This window comes from Vigna umbellata, chromosome 10, assembly GCF_029865625.1.
Source record: "Vigna umbellata cultivar VRB3 chromosome 10, Vumbellata_1.0, whole genome shotgun sequence".
Taxonomy (NCBI): domain Eukaryota; kingdom Viridiplantae; phylum Streptophyta; class Magnoliopsida; order Fabales; family Fabaceae; genus Vigna; species Vigna umbellata.
Window position 1 is genome coordinate 22,372,737 of NC_142174.1, and position 23,643 is coordinate 22,396,379.

Here is a 23,643-nt window from a genome sequence, read left to right on the forward strand (position 1 = left end):
TCCCCACCTATATATTTAAAGGGCACTTCCTGTATCAAGGTCCCACCGTGGTGGACCACTACCTCAAAATTATCGTTAGACATCCCTACACTACAAATGGAAAAGGGGGACCACTCATTAACTTAATTTAACAGACCATGGGACCAATTCCAACACCCAACGACAGTACTTTTTCCATTAACCCCCCACCATGCCACAAATATAACCATATTTTAAACACAACAAATATAGAATCCACCCATTAAAGAAAAAGCAAAAACATAAGAACAGTAATGCGATCACTAACCTGGAATTTGATTTCACCAAAAATCAGAAGTTGCACTCTTCGAAACGAGATTTTGGAACCCTAAATCGCATGCAGATTTTACCCCAAATGTAATTGTCAAATTTTTTTAACCCTATCTTTTAAATTAATTTAAATTAATTAATTTAACATATCACAGTGCCACGTCAACAAAAAAATGTACACCTCATCAGTTTTCTTCCAGCTGGGCACCTGTGCCGTTAGTTTTTTAACGCCGTAACCAAAAAGGACTAACTTGCACCGTTTTTGCGAAAAGTGGGATCTTAGTGAACTTTTGAAAAAAAGTAGGACCAATTTGAACAGACCCTACGAAAAGTGGGACCAAAATAGGAATTAAACCTAAAATCAATTATATTATATTTAAAAAATAACATATTCTAAAATAAATTAAATGCTAAAAACATTATTACATATATAAATATCAAATAACATAATATTTTAAAATTTAAATAATAATTACAAAATATAAACATATTAAAAATAAAATGAAAAGTTAAAAAGATCAAAACAGAAAAAAAACATAAACTAATAAAAAAAATTACAAAAAATATTACAAACTAAATACTAAATAAAATAGGTTATTAATAATTAAATTCAACCAAAGCACGTATAAAAATAAACTAATAAATACAAAATTAACTAATAAATAACTATTTAAAACAAAATAACAAATACATATATTAACAAATAAAAAGTTAAAAATTTTAAATTAACTAATATAAATCAACTAAAAATCGGGTGTTCAAAAAGCGGTTAAGGGTTCGTCGGCGTTCGAATGCCGGTTAAGGTTGTGTCGTACTTTGAATTGTGGCGAGGTTTAATCGGCGTTCGAATGTCGACGTTCCCTTAACCGCATTTCGAATGTCGATTAAGAGTGTTTACGTGCTCAACTTCTAACCTTAAATGTGGACTTTACCACCTTTCTCCTCGATGAACCACACCACACAACACGACCACCACCAACGTCCGAACCACTGCCTGTACATCCCAAAATATAGCATAATACTATATAAAATAGTTATTACACCAAAGATATGATAAAATAGTTAATGAACATAATATAAAGAAAAATTTTATAGTCATCCCAAAATATACTATAAAATTTAAACTTTATATACAACCATCCTACACCAAAAATATTTACAAATATTGCTCATAAAACATCTATTCTGCAGCATCACCTCCATCCAGAGCATGCTCCAGGGATACCTCATCTCCCTCTGCTCACACCCACAGGGTGATCATTGCAAAGAAAGAAAACCAAGAAAACATACAACACAAACACATATAGAAGGGTAAGCTAGAAGAAACAACAATGAATATGAACACAATTAAAATTTCAAGTAGACCACACAACCATATCCAAACAAGTTAACTCTATATTAAATCAACAATTGACTAGACCATCCGGATTAGTATGAATATGTAGTTATGGCAGTTCGTGCACTTGTTGTGGTGAAACAGCTGGCCCACCCAAGCTACCACACAAGGTTAGTCCGTTATCACTCACCTTAGGCCAAGGAAAAACCCCTAAGCTAGGACCTCCTACTATTCTCACGACATGTCTCACACTTCTCTACTTGAGAATAGGTGACCATTAGAATGTCAGGATGAACTCCAAGACTGAGCTTCCCATATTCATACCTATAAACTTGACAATCACCACTGAGAAATTCTCCTTGAAATTCTCTTCCACACCATTTGAAACCATAAATATTACTATCACACTTATATAATTCTCATACATGATCATACATTATTTACAAATAAATCAATTTCATTTCTACAACCCATAAAGAACAAAGAAGAGAAGAATGCATGACATCTTGGGACAGTCGCTCAGGCACACTTTCGCGAAGTGACCACTGACTTTACTCGCACAGCGACCCAGCTCATTGTGCGAATCTAGTAACAATGAGCCAACCTCCGGAAACACTCGGACAACGACACAACTCACTGTGTGAATTAAACTACTAGTAGTATCAGACCTCAACCCTCGCACAACGTCCTAATTTGCTATGCGACAGTCTAGACAGTGGCCCAGACTCCCCATATACTTGCTATGCACCCTATCTCGCTATTCGAATTAATTTGGCAGTGACCACAAACCACCTCCAGTCGCTCAGCTAAATGATTCGTTGTGCGAATCATCAAACAGAGAGCAAACCTTTCAAACCATTCGCAGAACACACCAATTCGTTGTGCGAATGCCCTTGACAGAGAGCATCTCGCCAAGGCAACTCGATGTACAAATCTATTCGCTCCGCGAGTCTGCATAATCCGCAGAACGAAAATCTGCAGAATTATGTAACTTAGACCCCAATTACCAATTCTATCTATTTTTCCCAACTTCTAACACTCATAGATTATGTTATATACCTAATTGGACATGACTAAGTGATTTTAAACCTTCGCAACTTCAATCTAAAGTGTTTATGGATCAATTCCTACTCTAGAAGATCAAAATTTTCAACTTAGGGACCCAAATCACAATCTACCACTTTGAACATGTTTTTGACCATTTTGATGACTCAAACAAGTCACATTTGTCTTATCCAAACTATCCCAAAAGACCAATTGAGCCCTTAACTCCAATTTCTCATTTTCACTACCTGACTTCCTCTAAATTTCTTTAAAACAAGATAACTCACTTAAATCTTTATCTAATCACTCTCATAACCGATTACTCGCATCAAGTATGATTAATTACAGATTACATATCATTCAATTCAGTTCATAATCACCATTTCACATTGTCACAATCAAACAGTCAAATTTACATGCAACTCAATCCACCCAAAAACCTAAAGTTAATTAAATCAACACCACCACACAGAATTCATCACACTTGCATGTCAACTACTAATTAAAGCAAATAATCTAGCTTCCCTTACCTCTGATCAACAACACAGCTCACAGAAAACCCAATAGAAGCTTGCATATCAAGGAACCTCTACAAAAGCCTACAACTCACCAATTAATGATAGAAACAAACCTTAGAACCTAAATTGAACTAAGAATTAAGAAAGAGAGACCAAAATCTCATGCAAAGACAGATTTCTTTGCATGTTACAGATTCAAGAAAAACCTAGAAAAAGGAACGAATCTTACTGGCTCAAAATGAGAAATTGATCGGTAGAGATTGTTGCCCTTGACGCAAGGATTGTCTAGGCACTCCCTAATCGTTGAACAGATAACACTATAGTGAGAAAGGGTAGAGAGAAGTCAGAGAATTCAAGAAGAATAGAGTTCTAGAGAGATAGAAGTGATTTAGATAATGAACCGGGCTTTAAAAATTTCTATTTATATTATAAGATTATTTTAAAATAAAAATGTTTGTCTCATTATTTTAATACACCTATCTACTCTAATATCCTATTTTCTAGGTCCTTACACTGCCAATATAAGAACCACCACTAGAACATTATATCACCATGGCCACAACTTCAGCAAGTTCACACAAACAAAGAACAACAACAATGAACAGGAATAAATGATCAATGACAAGTTTTATAGAAACAACATTTATTACTCGTTGGTTGTTGGAATTAAACCAACGTTATTAAACAATCATTAAACCATGAGTTTAATAAATTAAGGGGAAAAAATCCAATGAAAGGTGCAGATGATATTGGTGAAGTGGAGGAAAAAGACTCTTTTCAACTTCATGGTCCATTCAACAGTCAAATCCGTTACAGACATAATCATTTATAGAAACATCCATCAACTAAGGTGTAGCTCTGATAGCACTGTTTTTTCTTCTTCTTTTTATATGAATGAAACCCAACAGATGGCACAGCAATTATTCCCATTGTCTGTATTCATGTTTCAAAAACTGATGCAATGAAGTAATCCAGTCAATGGTTCAAGCGGGGATCTTAAATACTATATAACAAAAGTATAATAATGAATAAAATAAATGCAGGTAAAGTGCATTTTTCCAATTTGGATGCATAGTTAAAATAGGCTAAGTTAAATATTGCATCATTGCTAATTTTTTATTGTAATCTAAAGGTGCTGTCAATATTTTTAAATACATATGTAATGACAAATTTACTTTTAAATTAATAAATAGCAGAGAAATACATTAAAACTCTAGATTGTAAGCTCAACACCTATGCAGGTTATTCCATTAGTTATTTCAAAACTTACCTTGCTTCTTGTAGATCGTGTTGCTTTATCAATAAAAGACAATAAGCAAAAAGAACACATGTCTTCTCTCTGACTCCTACAAAAGAATCCATTACTCCATAAACTGGCCCGAACAAAGTGCCTACCGTTCAAATCAAGTGCCTCAGTCAAGGACAATTAGGTTTTTAAAGTTTAACTAGAATAAAAAAAACAATTCGTTAAGTTTTAAAGTTTATCTAGAATTAAAAATAAGTGACGGATCTGACCCATTAGCCCATTAACCCATCACAAGATAAGACAAATTGTGTTTTCTAGCCCGTGTTGAATAGATGGACTAGTTAGTCCCAACCGTTTTTCAACAAATAATGCAAAAACAAATTAGACATCTAATCGAAAAACACGTTTGACACATAAAAAATTCTTAACATAATTAAATAAAAAAGATTATACCTATTCATTTAAAAATAAATATTTATCCATCTTTTTAACAAAGACAAATTTCAATTGTATCAAACTTGAGAAACTAAAACATATTTAACTCCTTAAAAAATCTCTACATTGCAAAAAGAAGCATGACAAGGCAAGGACAAAAGTTTATTTATTAAAGCTATTGAGTTGATCCTTATACTTTAGTTACTATGCAAGAAATTTATAAGTTTTAGTCTGTATGTATACGTGTTTACCAAAGATGTTGCCCCCGTATGTCGCTAACACCAAATAAGACCTTCTATTTGTTTGTATAAAACTGCTATAGTATTGTCACTAACATCAGATAAGACTTTCAACTTAAAACTGCTATAAAAAAATATTGGAAAAGACTTTTTCTTATATAAGAACGAAACTATAGGAAAAATGCAATGGGCACCAAATGTGAAAGGTTTATAAGAAAAAGGGTCCAAAGTAAGGAATCATAGAATACAAGATGCCAGGATGGAGGAGGTCTACGGTTCCTATATAATGATTTGAACTTAGTCTCATGACACATGGTTTGCAGACCCCTTAAAGTACCCTTAAAAATGGGAGTGAAAAAACTCAGAGCCTAGATTTATAAAAGTTTCTTAAGTTTTCACCCTCATTTTAGAGGAATAATAAACTCGATCTTGGTGAAAAATATTGTGAATGCAAAAGTTCATCCATCATAGTTCTTTTACACATAAGGTGTATTTTCAGCTCGTAGAATCCCATACCATGACCAAAGACTAGTAAATGAATATCCAAAATTTATGACTCTTCTGGTTGAGCATCAGAACTTTGGTCTTCATCTTCAATTCCAGCGTCTTTAATTTGGTCTTCCTCTTTTCCACCTCCAGCTTCCTTATCCTTCTTTTCACTGAATGTTAGGCGAAGGGGTCGTCCCATTAACTCCTGCAAAGGACAGGCAAAAAGCAAATTATTTTTCTGCAGCAGTAATCATGCGAAAATGCAGTAATTTTGCCCATTTGATAAATACAGTTGAAGTTAATGACTTTAGAAACTCGGCCATGATAGTACTATGGACATAACCTGGATGTAAGGATCCAAAGATGGAACTATGGAGAAAGCTAAATAAAGCAACAAACAAATTAGTGATCTCATTCAGATAGAAACACCCAGATGCTCCTTCAAATTCAAGCACCTTCAAAGCTTTTATTTAATCTCTAGATCTTATAAACAGCATGAAAATTTTAACTTAATTAGTTACTAGTCCACACATATGTGTGCATTTTGTTTATTTTGTTTAAGATATCCAGTTTACTACAACTTCCAAAACGAGTTGTTATATATTGTCTCACTCAGTCATCTTATTCCCACTTCAATGTTTGTATTAATAAGCAGTTCTACATGCAAGTTTAAAACCAGTGACACCACTCTAGAATGGCACCTTATTTTCCAAAGTTGCTTTCACACTTCATATTGCTTGGTTTAAAACAAAAACGCCATGAGGAATCACAACCTAAATCCAACATTAGGGAACTATCATAATACTCTCTGCTCATTGTAAAACATTGCCACAGAATATGCTAGTATATGCAACCGTAGCCAATTACTATAACCGATTTGGGCAACAACCCACTGTCCGGAATCAGACAAAAAGGCAAATCATAAATCAGATAGTAAAGAAAGTTCGCAGGCAGCATCGTATGTCATTAAGATACAATTTGATTTTCATTAATTTCCGCCAAACTCAATCTTTGAGTAGCCAAAAACAACTATCTGCTAGACATCCAAATAGTCTCCTTTAAGTAGTTTGTGGGTTTGTATCCGAGAAACCTATAGGATAGTTTTCTTAAACTTTAACATAAAACATGCACACCTAAAATGCTATGCAACATAATTTTGATTAAAATTATTTTCTACAAGCATAGGTATTGAAAGCCATACATACAATTTGCAAAAGATGAACACAAATAATTTATTTCATACACTAAATTGCAGAGCAAGTAGCCAACAGTAAGACAATAATTACCTTCCCGTCTACAGCAGAAATGGCAGCCTCTGCATCCTCCTTAGTAAGAAAAGAAACAAATCCGTACCCAGCTGATCGTTTAGAAGGGCTGTCAAAGACAACCCTGGCTGAAACTGGTGTTTTGAAATTTTCAGTGAAGATTTGCCTGAGATGGGTAGATCTTGCTTTCCATGTAAGGTTGGATACATAAAGTACATGTCGTGTCTCTCTAGGATTGCGACGACCAGAAGGAGGTGGTGGAGAAGGAGAAGGAGAAGGAGGAGGTTTATTCAATTGCTTTGCAAACTCTACCCTTATTATCCGTCCTGATAATTCCTGAATCACACATTCAAGTCGACAAAAGTGTTACCATAATGAAGTTGAATGCAATATTCAATGCAGTATTCTATATTCGCTTTTCATTTAGTTAAAATATGTACGACCCCTAAAGTTTACCTTCTTAGGATGTTGGAAGTACTTTGCCAGAGGTAAAACACACAGAATTTATTAGGAGATCCTACTATGTGCCACACTGCAAAATCCTTTTTATGTAAAGACGCCAAATTTTGTTCAATAAACTGTATGGCCATAAAAAAACATTTAATTACATCACAATTTCGTAATGCCACCGAAAGGTATGGAAAAGTAGTAGTTCTCATACTAATCAACAGCATTTAGAAACAACACGAAGAGTCCCAATTTCCAACAATAAGATAATCTTTTGCATGTCACGTTCAGTTAGACCTCAAATAACTGAACTTCAAAGTCTCTTGTAATGTGAGTATCAGAACATGCAACAAACAAATGTGGAAAATATGGGTGGAGGTGGCTTAACAGGATTGAAAATAAAAGGAACTAGGAACTGCTGGTGTAAAAAGCGAGTAGTTAAGCATCTCATCTACATTTTATGGTATCTTATAAACTCTATGTTATCGAAATGATTCGAATCCCTGGTTTTCTGTACAAAAGAATTCTTTCATTCATTGCATATTATTGTCTAAATTAAGAAAATTCATTATTTTGGAGTCACCATTTGAGAGGATAATTATCTTAGCAATTCACCCGAAAACAGACAAATATTAAGACAGTGGAAGCAACTGCAACGAACACCCCATTTAGAAAAACACTATATCAATATGCATTGTGTGAATTGAAAAAAATCGCAGTAACTTACATATGTATCAAATTTATCTAGGGCAGCCTGAGCCTCTTCCCCGGAATCCATAGTAACGAAGGCATATCCCATGTGCCTCCCTTTTTTGTTCCTTATTATCTACTACAATAAAAACCCATTTCTCCAAATTACACAATGATACATAAAAGCAAGCCAACATTACTCTACTAATAGAGAATATTCCAATACATAATCAAAAGGAAATATCAATACTGTATCATTATGCATACAAAATAAGCTTATAATACTACAAACATGAGTATTGGGAATGTCCGAAAAGACCCATATAAAGGATTACAGCATAGTCCAAATGTGCAATCTGCAAATAAGTAAGTTCTTTCATTTACAACTACTCAACTAATCTCTGGGGTTTAGGGATATATCTAACAAGGATTGTTTATGTCAAGGTAATTGAACCCGTACCCGTACAAATACGAAACAGCAAAATTCAAAATTAAAACACCATACCCAGTTCCCATTTTAACATTTCAAAATCATAACGGAAAAGCAAGTGCAAGAGGGAGAGTTATATGACAACCTCGACGTCAGTTACAGGTCCGCATTGGGCAAAAAGGTTCTTGATGTCGGCCGGCGACAGAGTCCAAGGCAAGTTAGCTACGTAGAGCTTGGTGAGATTGTCCGTTGGTTGGGTTGAGTCAGGTGTTTTCTCTGTTGTGGGTAGCTCTTGCAGAGCAGAGCATAGCTGGAAGCAGAGTCTTGCAGATTTGAAAGAGGCCTTGGAAGAGAAGAAAAGGGAAGTGGAAGTATGAAGTTTAATGGAGTGAGGTGGTTTTGCAGACGAACGATAATTATCCGAAAATCGTTGAGGTGCGAACAAGGTGAGGGCAGATTCTAAAGTAGCCATTTTCAAAGTTGGGTATAAACACAACACAGCGCAGTGTGGATAAAGAGATAAAGGAGCAGCCTTTCTGATTTTCTTTTTTTTACTTATGTTTAGGAACAAAAATATCTATCCCATGTTCCAAAGAATCTCCACACGATTCAGTTTTTTATTTTAGCTTTTACTTGAGATATTTCCGACCAATATGATATTGGAGTGGGCGAGTAATTCTTGCTGAGATGTAGAAAATTATCCATATGAGTTTTGTATTTTTTAATAAAATTGTCTCTCTTTGCATATCTGTTTGTGAAATTCTTTACAACAACAAATAGCTAAATATTATATGGATGTTTGATATATGATTTAATTTACTATTTTAATTTAGTTAGTGAAAATACATGCACATATAATGTAACATCCCAACATATAGTAATTACCATAATCAGAATTAATTACATTAATCATATAAAACAGTGCAGTCTTACAAATCTGAACTAGCGTCTAATTGCCGAACGGCATAAACATAAAGAAATAACGAACGCTTAAACAAGCAAGAGTTCAGGGACGAACGGTCTTACAAAACTATAACCGAACGTTCAAAATAACATAATTAAAACTAACTACAAACACTCGGGAGCGCTCTAAGGCTCTGCTTTAACTTCTACCTCCACCAGGTTAGCGTCTTCCAAAATTTCTTCTTCTAGCACTTCTTCAAGTGACGCACCTCCATCTGCTCACATCCACACGGATGATCATTGCAATGACAGGACGAACGTACATATACAAGGCGACAACACAAGGAAACGAAAGGGTAAGCTTATATAATTTAAATCATACATTAACATATACAATAAACATATCATTCCACGCAAGCACTCATGTAACATTATATGACTATATATATATATATATATATGACGACCGTCCGGACTGTATGATCTGTGTAGCTACAAGCGTCCTCGCACCCGAGTGGTGTAGTAGCCGGGATATACCTAATCAGCTGCCACTCGAGGTTAGTCCGTTCTTACGTCGCCCATGTTAACTTATGGACTAAGGACCTCCTGCCATTCCCACACATGAACTACTCCTCTCTACTTGAGAATGAGTGTCACGGAATATCAGGATGGACCAAGCCTGGCTTAGCTTATCCACAGTCATACTTTACCAAATTTAATATTCAAATATATATAGGAGACGTTCCTCCATGGAACGCTCGTTCAAATTCCATACTCATAGAATCACTCAATATAGTGTTCGCATGGTAAGATCTTATAATTTATCATCATTCTCATATTTAACTTTAAGAGCATAAAAGGACGAACGTTCAGTCCTTTGAAGAATTAGGACGAACGTCTAAAATAAGTACTGGATGGACGAACGTGACTCTCCGTTTGGTCAGTTAAATGAAACGACTCAATTTGAAGGAGTACTGATACTTAGAACATTTCATAATAAAGATCTTGAACCAGATTCACTATAGGAAGGATGGTTGATAATACTTAGAAATTTTCTTTGAAGAAATTTGCACATGGAAGACCGATACTAGTATTCGAACGAACGTAAGAATGTGAATATTCAAATAATTGAACGAACGCTATTTACGTTTGGTAAGGCATTAAAGAAAATGACGAACGTTCGGTTTAAGACCGAACTCTTTATTAAAGCGAACGCTCGGTATATGACCGAGCACAAATCATGACGAACGCTTGGCAAAAGGCCGAGCGCTCTTTAGGACGAACGCTCAATATGGAACCGGGCGCTCTTTAGGACGAACGCTCAGTATAAGACCGAGCGTTACTTATTTATAAAGTTTCAAATATTTATAAACATCTAAGCTGCCCGAACGCTCAGACATTCAATTGGGGACGCTCGTTCACGAGCAGAATTCTTTCCAAATGAAGGAATCCCATTCTAGTTATTTTAAGGAAAACCGAGCGGTCTATGACCGTACGATGACGAGCATCATTTATCAAAGGGAAGATTTAAAGTTTCAGATTTTTCAACCTTAACAGACTTTTCCAGATTTCAAATTTATAAACTTTATAACTTTCATTCCAGATTTAATTCACCTTAAATATCATCATCATATAGATCTCAACATTTTAATCATTCCAACTATACAATAACCATACTCCATTCATACGTAACCAAATCAACATGCATTTCAATCAAAATCAACACATATATAATACATACAAACAGTGCTTGTTCATGACAGATCAATCAAAACCAGAAATCATATCAGATATCAGTAATCTTCCATAACAGCTCAAACTTCAGATTTATCATACATGCAAATCAGAACATATAACATACAGTATAAATTAAACATATAAGCTTCCCTTACCTGGTCTAGCAGTGAACTCCCTACGCGAACGTTTGTTAACTTGTCCAAACAAAATTTCCTACCCGCAACGTGATTCTCAAGTGTTTCACTAACTCTAACCAAAAAGAACGAAGGAGAACTTAGTGTATATTCTAACATGCAGCTGCATCAAGTTCGCATGCAACTCAGAAAAAGGGTTTCTAGGGTTTGAAAGCTTACCGGATGCAGAATTCTAATATGTTCGGTTCCAGTGAAAGCTCACGACGCCGTGAACGTTCCTACGGTTTCAGAAAGTTGATTGGAGTTGAAAGAAATGAGTAATGGTAGAGAGAAGATGAAGGTTCTTGGAGAGAAGTTGGAGAAAAATGGAGGTTTTAGGTTCTGGGGAAGACGAAGTGTGCGTGCAAGTGAGAGAGAGAGTTTCTCAAAACTCAGATTTTGTGGATTTCCACGTCAAAACGGACGAGCGTCTCCCAGCCTGCCACCTGCACACCAAACCCTGTTTTGGAAGCTTCTCCCGCGACACGTGGCGTGCTTGCATGCAAAGATTGGTGCGTTTTTAATGTTTCCAGAGAAATGATTTTTGGCTCAGCTTTCCGTGCACAGCAGAGATGAAATCAGAGTTGGGAGTGGGTTTTTAAGGGGATTAAACATTGATTGTGGTGCGAATTAATTTGATTTGACACAGAATTATTATTGCTAATTATAGAGGGTTTTACATTCTCCCTAACTACAAAAATTTTCGTCCTCGAAAATTCAGAAATTACATGTAAATAAATGCGGATACAAATCCTTCATTGCACTCTCCACCTCCCACGTTGAATCACCAGTCTTAGCGTCCCACACCATCTTCACCAAACGAACGTCCTTGCCTTTATAGTACTTGGTGCGGCTATCTTCTATACGGACTGGATGCAGCTCCAACGTTCGATCTGGACGAAGCTGGACGTCCTCCAATTCCAGTACATGTGATGGATTCGCTATATACTTCCGAAGTTGAGAAACGTGGAAAACTGGGTGAAGGTTTGATAGTTGAGGCGGCAATGCAAGCTCGTAAGCTACTGGTCCGATCTTCCTCAGAATCTGGTATGGTCCAATGAATTTGGGAGACAGCTTCTTTGGACGAACGGCTCGGCCTACACCAGTGATTGGGTTGAGTCGAAGGAACACATGATCTCCAGCAGCGAACTCCAACGGTCTTCTCCTCTTATCAGCATAAGATTTCTGCCTGCTCAAAGACGTCTTCAACCTCTCCTGAATTTGCTTGACTTTCTCGGTCGTTTGCTGGATAAGCTCGGGTCCAGTTAGCACGTTCTCTCCTTCCTTGAACCAACAAAGTGGCGTTCGACATTTTCTCCCATAAAGTGCTTCAAACGGTGCCATTCCAATGCTCGCTTGGAAACTGTTGTTATACGTGAACTCCACCAGTGGCAAGACTTCATCCCATGCGCCCAAGTGATCTAGGACGCACGTCCTCAGCAAGTCTTCTAACGTCTGGATAGTTCTTTCAGACTGGCCGTCCGTTTGTGGATGATACGCTGAACTCATTTGTAGTCTGCTCCCTAATTCACCTTGTAGAGATTGCCAAAACCGAGATGTGAATCTCGTGTCTCAGTCAGAAACTATGCTTGAAGGCACTCCATGCAGACGAACGATCTCCTTAATATACAACTTAGCCAGATTCGTCATCGACATCTTCAAGTTCACGGCCAGGAAGTGGGCGCTCTAAGCAGAAATTCATAATCTTTTAGAAATTCTAGCCAACGCCTCTGCCTCATGTTCAACTCCTTCTGATCAAATAAATATTTGAGGCTCTTGTGATCACTGAAGACTTGGAACGTGGATCCGTACAAGAAATGTCTCCAAATCTTCAGCGCAAAAACGACCGCTGCCAACTCCAGGTCGTGCGTTGGGTAATTCCTTTCGTGAATCCTCAACTGACGAGACGCATAAGCCACCGCTCGCTTCTCTTGCATCAAAACACAACCCAAACCTTGGTGAGAGGCGTCGCAATATACTTCGAAAGGTTTAGACGCGTCTGGAATAACTAACACTGGAGCGCTCGTCAATTTCACTTTCAACTCCTGGAAACTGGCCTCACAACGATCGGTCCAGGCGAACGGCTGGTCTTTACGAGTCAACTGAGTTAGCGGCGCCACTATCTTAGCAAAACCCTCAATGAAACGTCTGTAGTAGCCCGCCAATCCAACAAAACTACGCACCTCAGTGACCGAATGCGGACTCTCCCATTCCAGTACCGCTCGCACTTTCGCTGGATCTACCGAGATGCCTCCAGCCGACACCACATGACCCAAAAACTGAATCTCCTTCATCCAGAATTCACACTTAGACAACTTGGCATATAGCTCCTTCTCCCGTAACACTCCAAGTACAAGTCTAAGATGTTCTTCATGCTCGTCTTCGTTCTTGGAATAGATGAGAATATCATCTATGAAGACGACCACAAACTTATCCAAATAAGGCCTGAATATGCGGTTCATATATTCCATGAACACGGCTGGAGCGTTCGTTACTCCAAAAGGCATCACCACATATTCATAATGCCCATAGCGAGACCTGAAGGCTGTCTTCTGGATGTCGTCCTCCTTCACCCTGATTTGATGATACCCGGATCTCAAATCTATCTTTGAGAACACTGCAGCCCCATGCAACTGATCCAGCAGGTCATCTATCCTTGGCAATGGGTATTTGTTCTTGATGGTCAGCTTATTCAATTGCCTGTAGTCTATACATAACCGAGAGCTGCCATCCTTCTTCCTTACTAACAGCATGGGCGCTCCCCAGGGTGATACGCTCGGCCTAATGAATTCCTTCTCTATCAACTCTTCAATTTGCTCCTTGAGTTCAGCTAACTCAGCAGGCGACATTCGATATGGCTGAACCGAGATAGGAGCCGCTGTCGTCACCAAATCAATGGTAAACTCCACTTCACGACGAGGGGGAAGTCCAGGTATCTCTTCCGGGAAAACGTCCGCAAACTCTTTCACAACCGATCGTCCATTGCTGTCACTAGTGGACGATCGTCCTAAATTCGCATTCCCAACTTCTCCATCTTCATGAGTCATAATGAGAAAACAGCTGGCGCCTTCCATAATGTCTTCTTTCAGTTGGCCGAGCGTCACTGAAAGAACTTCTTCTTCTTCACCAGGGAAGATTAATTCCTTCGCTCCACAATCAATAAGAATGCGATTGGCAGCCAACCAATCCATTCCTAAAATCACCTCCAAACCTTGAAGAGGTAAGCAGATGAGGCTAACCTTGAACTTACGCCCTTCCACTTCTATGGGACACTTGACGCATATAGTGGACGTCCTAACCTCACCCGCTGCTGGTGTAGACACCACCAGATCAAACTGCATCTCGCTCACTTCTAATCCCAGCTTTTCAACACACGCCTTCGAGATGAAGGAGTGCGTTGCCCCCGAATCATACAAAGCACAACACGGTCTACCAAACAGCATGCATTCACCAATTATAAGGTTACCTGAGCTCGCTGCCTCAGCGCTCGTTATCGCATACACTCGCCCACTCGCTTGGGCTCGTCCTCCTCTTGGCTGATTCCTCCCAGCATTCGGCGGCCTCATCACTGCACGCCCACTCATATTGCACTCATGATCCAAGTGCCCATTCCTTCCGCAACGGTTGCAGTGCTTTCCTCCCACCAACTGAGGGCAAGAAGACCTATAATGCGGTCCTCCGCACCGGAAACAAACCACACTTCCCTGTCCAGACTGTCCGACAGGGATTACTGCTTGAGATCCGCTCGTCTGAGAAGGCTGGTTTAGACGAGCGTATGGAGGTCTCCTCTGAACAGTTCCTCCTCTGGACACGATCGGTCCCCTACTCACCTGTTGCTGCCTCTTCAACCGTTCCGCCTCTGCCATATTCTTCTCCAGAACCTTGGCTCGTTCAACCATAGCAGGAAACGACCGGATACATAAACTTGAGATCAATACTTTCAGGTCACTTCTCAGCCCATTCTTAAATTTCCTGCACTGCCACTCCTCACTGGTGGCCATCGTATTGAACCTCAGAAGATGTTTAAAGGTGTTGGTATACTCCGACACTGACTTTGCCCCTTGTGACAGTTGAAGAAACTCAACTTCCTTAGCGTAACGAACGCTATCTGGGAAGTACTCCTCATAAAATTTTCCTCTGAAAACCGCCCAGGTGATGGGATTCTGAGAGTCCGTTAAGATGGCTTTCATACTCGTCCACCAGTGGCTAGCTTCACCAGTCAACAAGTACTCTGTAAAAGCCAAGCGGCTTTCATCTGGACACCTCTTAGCATCGTAAATACGCTCCATGTCTCTCAGCCACTGGTCCGCCTCATCAGGAAGGCATTTCCCACTGAATTTAGCCGGATGATGTTGGAGGAAACTCTCCAAACTCCATTCAGCTGCAGGCGGGGCAGCGTTGGAAGAAGACGCTCCCGGGGTGTGTCTTGTAGCAGCTAAGATCTCCATCAACTGTCTTTGCGTCGTCTCAGAATTGGCACGAGAGGCCTCCAAACTCTGCATAGCGGCCTGATTTTGCTGCATCAGAGTGGCGTTCTGTTCCATTAAAGTGGTGTTTTGTTGATGCAGTCGTTCCACCACTGTTTCCAACAACCTGGTGTTGTTGGATGTATCAGGCTCGCTCGGTTGAGGAGGAGGAGGAAGTCTAGGTGCCATTAGTTCTCTGGATCAGAGAAAAACGAGCGTTAGTAATGTTCAAGAGTTAAAACAATAACTCATTAACACATAATAAGCACACAGCAAAAACGTAGTGCACTCATAGCCTACAGTGTTCCTTAAAAGAACAAAACTGCTCTGATACCACTAATGTAACATCCCAACATATAGTAATTACCATAATCAGAATTAATTACATTAATCATATAAAACAGTGCAGTCTTACAAATCTGAACTAGCGTCTAATTGCCGAACGGCATAAACATAAAGAAATAACGAACGCTTAAACAAGCAAGAGTTCAGGGACGAACGGTCTTACAAAACTATAACCGAACGTTCAAAATAACATAATTAAAACTAACTACAAACACTCGGGAGCGCTCTAAGGCTCTGCTTTAACTTCTACCTCCACCAGGTTAGCGTCTTCCAAAATTTCTTCTTCTAGCACTTCTTCAAGTGACGCACCTCCATCTGCTCACATCCACACGGATGATCATTGCAATGACAGGACGAACGTACATATACAAGGCGACAACACAAGGAAACGAAAGGGTAAGCTTATATAATTTAAATCATACATTAACATATACAATAAACATATCATTCCACGCAAGCACTCATGTAACATTATATGACTATATATATATATATATATATATGACGACCGTCCGGACTGTATGATCTGTGTAGCTACAAGCGTCCTCGCACCCGAGTGGTGTAGTAGCCGGGATATACCTAATCAGCTGCCACTCGAGGTTAGTCCGTTCTTACGTCGCCCATGTTAACTTATGGACTAAGGACCTCCTGCCATTCCCACACATGAACTACTCCTCTCTACTTGAGAATGAGTGTCACGGAATATCAGGATGGACCAAGCCTGGCTTAGCTTATCCACAGTCATACTTTACCAAATTTAATATTCAAATATATATAGGAGACGTTCCTCCATGGAACGCTCGTTCAAATTCCATACTCATAGAATCACTCAATATAGTGTTCGCATGGTAAGATCTTATAATTTATCATCATTCTCATATTTAACTTTAAGAGCATAAAAGGACGAACGTTCAGTCCTTTGAAGAATTAGGACGAACGTCTAAAATAAGTACTGGATGGACGAACGTGACTCTCCGTTTGGTCAGTTAAATGAAACGACTCAATTTGAAGGAGTACTGATACTTAGAACATTTCATAATAAAGATCTTGAACCAGATTCACTATAGGAAGGATGGTTGATAATACTTAGAAATTTTCTTTGAAGAAATTTGCACATGGAAGACCGATACTAGTATTCGAACGAACGTAAGAATGTGAATATTCAAATAATTGAACGAACGCTATTTACGTTTGGTAAGGCATTAAAGAAAATGACGAACGTTCGGTTTAAGACCGAACTCTTTATTAAAGCGAACGCTCGGTATATGACCGAGCACAAATCATGACGAACGCTTGGCAAAAGGCCGAGCGCTCTTTAGGACGAACGCTCAATATGGAACCGGGCGCTCTTTAGGACGAACGCTCAGTATAAGACCGAGCGTTACTTATTTATAAAGTTTCAAATATTTATAAACATCTAAGCTGCCCGAACGCTCAGACATTCAATTGGGGACGCTCGTTCACGAGCAGAATTCTTTCCAAATGAAGGAATCCCATTCTAGTTATTTTAAGGAAAACCGAGCGGTCTATGACCGTACGATGACGAGCATCATTTATCAAAGGGAAGATTTAAAGTTTCAGATTTTTCAACCTTAACAGACTTTTCCAGATTTCAAATTTATAAACTTTATAACTTTCATTCCAGATTTAATTCACCTTAAATATCATCATCATATAGATCTCAACATTTTAATCATTCCAACTATACAATAACCATACTCCATTCATACGTAACCAAATCAACATGCATTTCAATCAAAATCAACACATATATAATACATACAAACAGTGCTTGTTCATGACAGATCAATCAAAACCAGAAATCATATCAGATATCAGTAATCTTCCATAACAGCTCAAACTTCAGATTTATCATACATGCAAATCAGAACATATAACATACAGTATAAATTAAACATATAAGCTTCCCTTACCTGGTCTAGCAGTGAACTCCCTACGCGAACGTTTGTTAACTTGTCCAAACAAAATTTCCTACCCGCAACGTGATTCTCAAGTGTTTCACTAACTCTAACCAAAAAGAACGAAGGAGAACTTAGTGTATATTCTAACATGCAGCTGCATCAAGTTCGCATGCAACTCAGAAAAAGGGTTTCTAGGGTTTGAAAGCTTACCGGATGCAGAATTCTAATATGTTCGGTTCCAGTGAAAGCTCACGACGCCGTGAACGTTCCTACGGTTTCAGAAAGTTGATTGGAGTTGAAAGAAATGAGTAATGGTAGAGAGAAGATGAAGGTTCTTGGAGAGAAGTTGGAGAAAAATGGAGGTTTTAGGTTCTGGGGAAGACGAAGTGTGCGTGCAAGTGAGAGAGAGAGTTTCTCAAAACTCAGATTTTGTGGATTTCCACGTCAAAACGGACGAGCGTCTCCCAGCCTGCCACCTGCACACCAAACCCTGTTTTGGAAGCTTCTCCCGCGACACGTGGCGTGCTTGCATGCAAAGATTGGTGCGTTTTTAATGTTTCCAGAGAAATGATTTTTGGCTCAGCTTTCCGTGCACAGCAGAGATGAAATCAGAGTTGGGAGTGGGTTTTTAAGGGGATTAAACATTGATTGTGGTGCGAATTAATTTGATTTGACACAGAATTATTATTGCTAATTATAGAGGGTTTTACATATAATAACTTAAAATAAGAAAATAATAAAATAATTATTTTAATTTATAAAATAATTAAATTTAAATTATTAGTTATTTAAAAAATAAAAATAAAAATATAATTATTTTAATTTAAATCAATAGTTTCTTAAAAGGTAATTGAAAACAAAATTTATACGCAAAGAAAAAAGAATCATTTCTCTCTCTCTATATATATATATAGATAATACCAAATTGTTAAATCCAAATCAAATTTAACTTAAATTCTATATAGGATTTTATTTTAGTTTTTATTGTCTTCTTAAAAAATATTAAAAAATAAAAGTATATTTTTTTATATTTAAAATATGTTTTAAAAGAAATCAAATATTAAAAATTTAAAATGATCGTTTTTATTTTTCTTATATATTTTCATGATTTATAACTCCTAGTTTGTTTTAATAGTTCTACAAAATAGTCGTATATTATTGTTGGACACAATTTATAAGTAATAGCAAAAATTTGTTAGTAAATTATTTGTATCATTAGTTTAAAATTTATTAATAAAATGATTGTTGGTAAACTTTATTTATAGATTCTAATCGTTAGTAACATACGTCATTAAAATACGATATTAGGTATTTCTCTTTCTATTTTTTTTTTCATTGTTTTCTCTTTTTTCTTCATCTTCTTTCTCCTCTCTTCCTAGCAAGGTCAATATCACTATTACGCCACCACCAACACATTATCATTATCCTCCTCCTCTTTCTATTTCTTTTCATCTTCTTCTTTCTTTAACTCTAGCTATAATACCGTGTAAAATTATAATAACAAGGAAAAATAAATAAATGAGGTGATATAAATTATTTTGGAAAGATTTATTTACAAACTTGGTATAAGATATAGTGGTTTATTATTACTTTTATTTAAAAGATTTTTTTTAACATATAGAAACACAAATCCGTGAAAAGAAATAATGATATTTTGTAGTTATTGGAAATATCACATAAAATCTCTTTAAGTGTAAATGGGGTTCTAAAGGTGAGAGTGAGACATATAAATATACATATTAAACGAATGAGTGAATCTTGTGCTTGATGAGAAAGAACATGACATAGGAATAAGCTTTGAATGTTTACGTACTAAATCCAGTTAAGGGAAGCTAACATTTTTTTTATTTGCTTATATGTGTTTCAAAGTTAAGAACAATAATACTTTGCAATTTGATGGAAAATTTTGATTCATAGTTCAAGGTTAAAAATGAAATTTTATGAAATTCCATGGGTATGTGGGTTTAAAAGATGGATTTTGTGAAAGTGAGAGTGTTTTGTTATTTGTGAATGTATGTTTGTGATTGGTTCCACCATAATCGAGGAAGTTGCCTTGTGAGGACGATGTGTTCCATCATAGTTGGGAGGTTTCCTTATGGACGAGGAGGTTGTTCTTTGAGGGGCTTTTGTTCTATCATAGCCAAAGAAGTTGTCAATTGGGATTATTGTTTCACTTTTGGTCTAGAGGATGTTCTTTAAGGAAGTTTTCGTGCATATTTGTGTGAAAATTATTTTTTTTTTATTTCTTTGTTTTATTGATTTTTTAAAGGAAATGATTATTGGAAAAAGTTTCATTTATTTTAAAAATGACCTTGAACTTTAATCAAACTATGAGGTTTATCTTTTTTAAGAAAATATTTTGGTCATAGTATGTTAGCTTACCCTTCCATTTTTGTTTGTGTTTTTCTTTTACTTTTATTACTAAGATTGTGTAATTTAATATTATATTACAAAGACTAGGAAATGATTCATGTGAAGATGCACAATAATGAAAAATGAGAGTTAGGAAAGATCATGGAATAATAGGAAATTCTTAGATTTTTAATTTCACTATTAATTTTACCTAACTTATTAATAAAGAAGAACCTATGATTGCCTTTTCAGGAAATTTCCAAACCAACAATTTCAACGAAATCTTTCAATTTCTTATTTTACTATGTTCAACTCTATGTATTCCTCTATCCGTAGAGTACATTGAATGTACAGAAATGGCTATAACAGAGTTTCTCTTATTCATATTAACAACTACTCTAGGAGGAATGTTTTTATGCGGCGCTAACGATTTAATAACTATCTTTGTAGCTCTAGAATGCTTCAGTTTATGTTCCTATCACCAACTGCCCATCCTACCTCCTCTACGTTCTTGACAGCCCGTCTTTGTCTCAGTAGAGTCTTTCAATGGCATGTTTCGGTCCTCTTTCCCATTACTTAGAAAAAGTTAGACATTGTTTATTTTTATTTATTAGCTTTAATTAAGTGGTGACATTTTTTAAAAGTTCCTATTAAAGGTTTTTCATGTAGTTATAAAACTTAGAAGGTTAAAAATTAAGGTGTTACATGTTGTTCCTCTATGTCACCATTGTTCCTCAAGTCATCGGCACGCCTTCGTGTCAATGTATAGTTATCACTACATCACCATTGAGTCATCAGTAACTTACCATAGAACCTCCACATCCTCCTCTTCCTCCACCACCTTTTCTACTTCTCCATCTTTTCTTCTTCTTTTTCTCTTCTCAACCATCTCTACTTAGTATTTATGGAAAAATACTATCGACAATTGTAATGATAAGTTACCATAAAAAATATTCGTTAATAACACAAATTGTAAATTATTGACAAACCTGACCAACAGATTTTCCACCAGTAATTGTAATGATAAGTTATTGATGAAAATATTTGTTGATAAAAAGAATTGTAATTTATTGACGAATCTTTTAAACATATTTTACCAATAAATTTGTTATTGTTGAATATAGTAAAAACTATATATGGGATTAATCTCCCTTTTGATGAATATACACATATGATCCTCTATTTATAATAGAAGAAATATAGGCTAAGTCCAAAATAAAAATAAAAAATAATTTCAAACTAACTAAAGATAAAAAATAAATATAAAATAAAGATAATATATCTAACAGTTATCGACGAGAATATCTTTTTTAAATAATCAAAATTATCACCTTTATATATATTTATAGATAATAATCTACTATTTTTTATCTCTTTTCCTATCCAAGCCAAGTCCCAATAATAATAATAATAATAATAATAATAATAATAATAATAATAATAATAATTATTATTATTATTATTATTATTATTATAGTTTATTTTAAATTATTTTTATGATTAAGCGTAAAATAGTAATAATATAATTTTATACATTCAAACATTTTTTAATCTATCATACACATAGCATCATACACAAACTTTTATCTCAAATATCTTCAAATTACACAATCTTTCCTTTAATCCAAAAAACTCCACATCCACTTCATTTTTTTCCAAATCCATCTTTAAATCCAAACACACCCTAATGTTGTGTTTGCTTGGTGGTAATTTACTGTTTAGGAGAATTCGAGTAGACAGATTCACGGTTAAACTCATGTTCGCTTTCAGGTATTTGGAAGTGACGTAAAACGATGATTTACAAGATCGATCATTTATTGCATCTTCATTGATCTATTGTGATTTGAAGAAATTTAGGCTAAAATGTCATTTTTGCCCTCATATAAATTGATTTGATTTGTGAGAATTGAAAACTACAATAACATCACCACGTGCTATAATCGATTCCACCAAAAGAGGGAATTGATTCCATTATCTATAATTTTCAATAGGCAATGATGAAGTAAACGGAATAGATTCCACTAAAGTGTATTCGATTCCAGGAGCCACAAAACTCATTCCACGAGTGTAACCAATTCCAAGGAATGGTGTAACCGATTCCAACATGTTTGTAATCTATTCAATGAGCTTGGAATTGATTCCCTACACCTCGTAACCCATTTCACCATGACTTGTAATGGATTCCATGACAACAAAAAATCCATTATCCTAAAAATATATAGGGTTAAATATGTTTTTAGTCCCTCAATTATCAAGCATTTTTATTTTTAGTTCCTCTCTCAAACTTTGGTACACTTTGATCTTGTCCTTAAGGAAACTGTAATTTTCCGTCCTCCATGGTAACACTTTAAATTGCCACGTGGAAGGCCAATTTAAATTTTGTTTCTAACTCTAATTAAAATTAAAAGAAAAAATATTAAATTGTAGGATAAAAACTGGAATCTTTTTTTTCTTCGTTTAAGGGTTTTGCGGGCACTATTTTCTTCTCCATCTTCAACCATTTTACCTAAATATATTATAATATATTTTTTTTAAACAATTTTTTCTTGACAATTTTTTACAACGTCTATGTGGTAGTTTGTGATTGGTCCGTTTCAAATATACGGATCAATAAAACAGTGACATATAATCAATTGTCAAAAACTTGTTAAGAAAAGTTGTTAACATATCATAGTTATTTTTCATCAACCGTTTTCTAAAAGACAAGCAAAACCTATTAAAAATTCTCCTAACCAAGATGCCAAATTAGCCACAATGTGTCAAGAGAAAGGCATTTCCTAGGTTAAATATGTTTTTGGTCCCTTAACTTTCAGCGAAAATTGGAATTAGTCCCTCTTCAAAACTTTGGATTAATTTAGTCCCCAAACTTTAGAAATGTGTGAATTTAGTCCTTTTAACCAAATTTTATTAACTTTATTTGATGTTTCAAATGCATTTCTTAGTGAACATGGAAGCAAAAATGTGTCAAACGGTGTAAACAACTCAAATGCTATCATGAAACGCACTTGAAACATCAAATAAACCTAACAAAATTTAGTTAAAAGGACTAAATTCACACATTTCTAAAGTTTGAGGACTAAATTAGACCAAAGTTTTAAAGAGGAATTAATTCCAATTTTCGCTGAAAATTAAGGGACTAAAAACATATTTAACCTGCATTTCCTTCGTCTAATGATGTATCAAATCTTTTAGGTTTAATAGGTTCGGAGGTCCCTATATTTGCGGGTTTGTTTCAATTGGGTCCTCCAATTTTGAAAGTGATCAATTGAGTCCCTAATTTGGTCAATCTGATTCAATAAGAGGATCGTCGTTAAATGG

General features: G+C 36.2%; 2 protein-coding genes across 3 annotated transcripts; both read right to left on the bottom strand.

The window, feature by feature from the left end:
* Positions 1-5,293: 5,293 nt before the first annotated feature.
* Positions 5,294-8,966, bottom strand: LOC148192186 (28 kDa ribonucleoprotein, chloroplastic-like). Of its 2 annotated transcripts, XM_088101069.1 has the most exons (4): positions 8,573-8,964; positions 8,035-8,133; positions 6,882-7,196; positions 5,294-5,800 (listed from the first exon to the last, which is right to left on the bottom strand). In XM_088101069.1, the coding sequence occupies exons 1-4, from the start codon at positions 8,897-8,899 to the stop codon at positions 5,657-5,659; spliced, it is 885 nt and encodes a 294-aa protein (XP_087957195.1). In that variant the 5' UTR covers positions 8,900-8,964; the 3' UTR covers positions 5,294-5,656. The 2 variants fall into 2 exon arrangements, with proteins under 2 accessions (XP_087957195.1, XP_087957196.1); XM_088101070.1 differs by lacking the exon at positions 8,035-8,133 and having other exon boundaries at positions 8,573-8,966.
* A 3,907-nt stretch (positions 8,967-12,873) lies between these two features.
* Positions 12,874-15,529, bottom strand: LOC148192187 (uncharacterized). Its single transcript, XM_088100041.1, has 5 exons — positions 14,707-15,529; positions 13,989-14,388; positions 13,736-13,895; positions 13,195-13,627; positions 12,874-12,926 (listed from the first exon to the last, which is right to left on the bottom strand). The coding sequence occupies exons 1-5, from the start codon at positions 15,527-15,529 to the stop codon at positions 12,874-12,876; spliced, it is 1,869 nt and encodes a 622-aa protein (XP_087956167.1).
* Between the last annotated feature and the right edge of the window lie 8,114 nt (positions 15,530-23,643).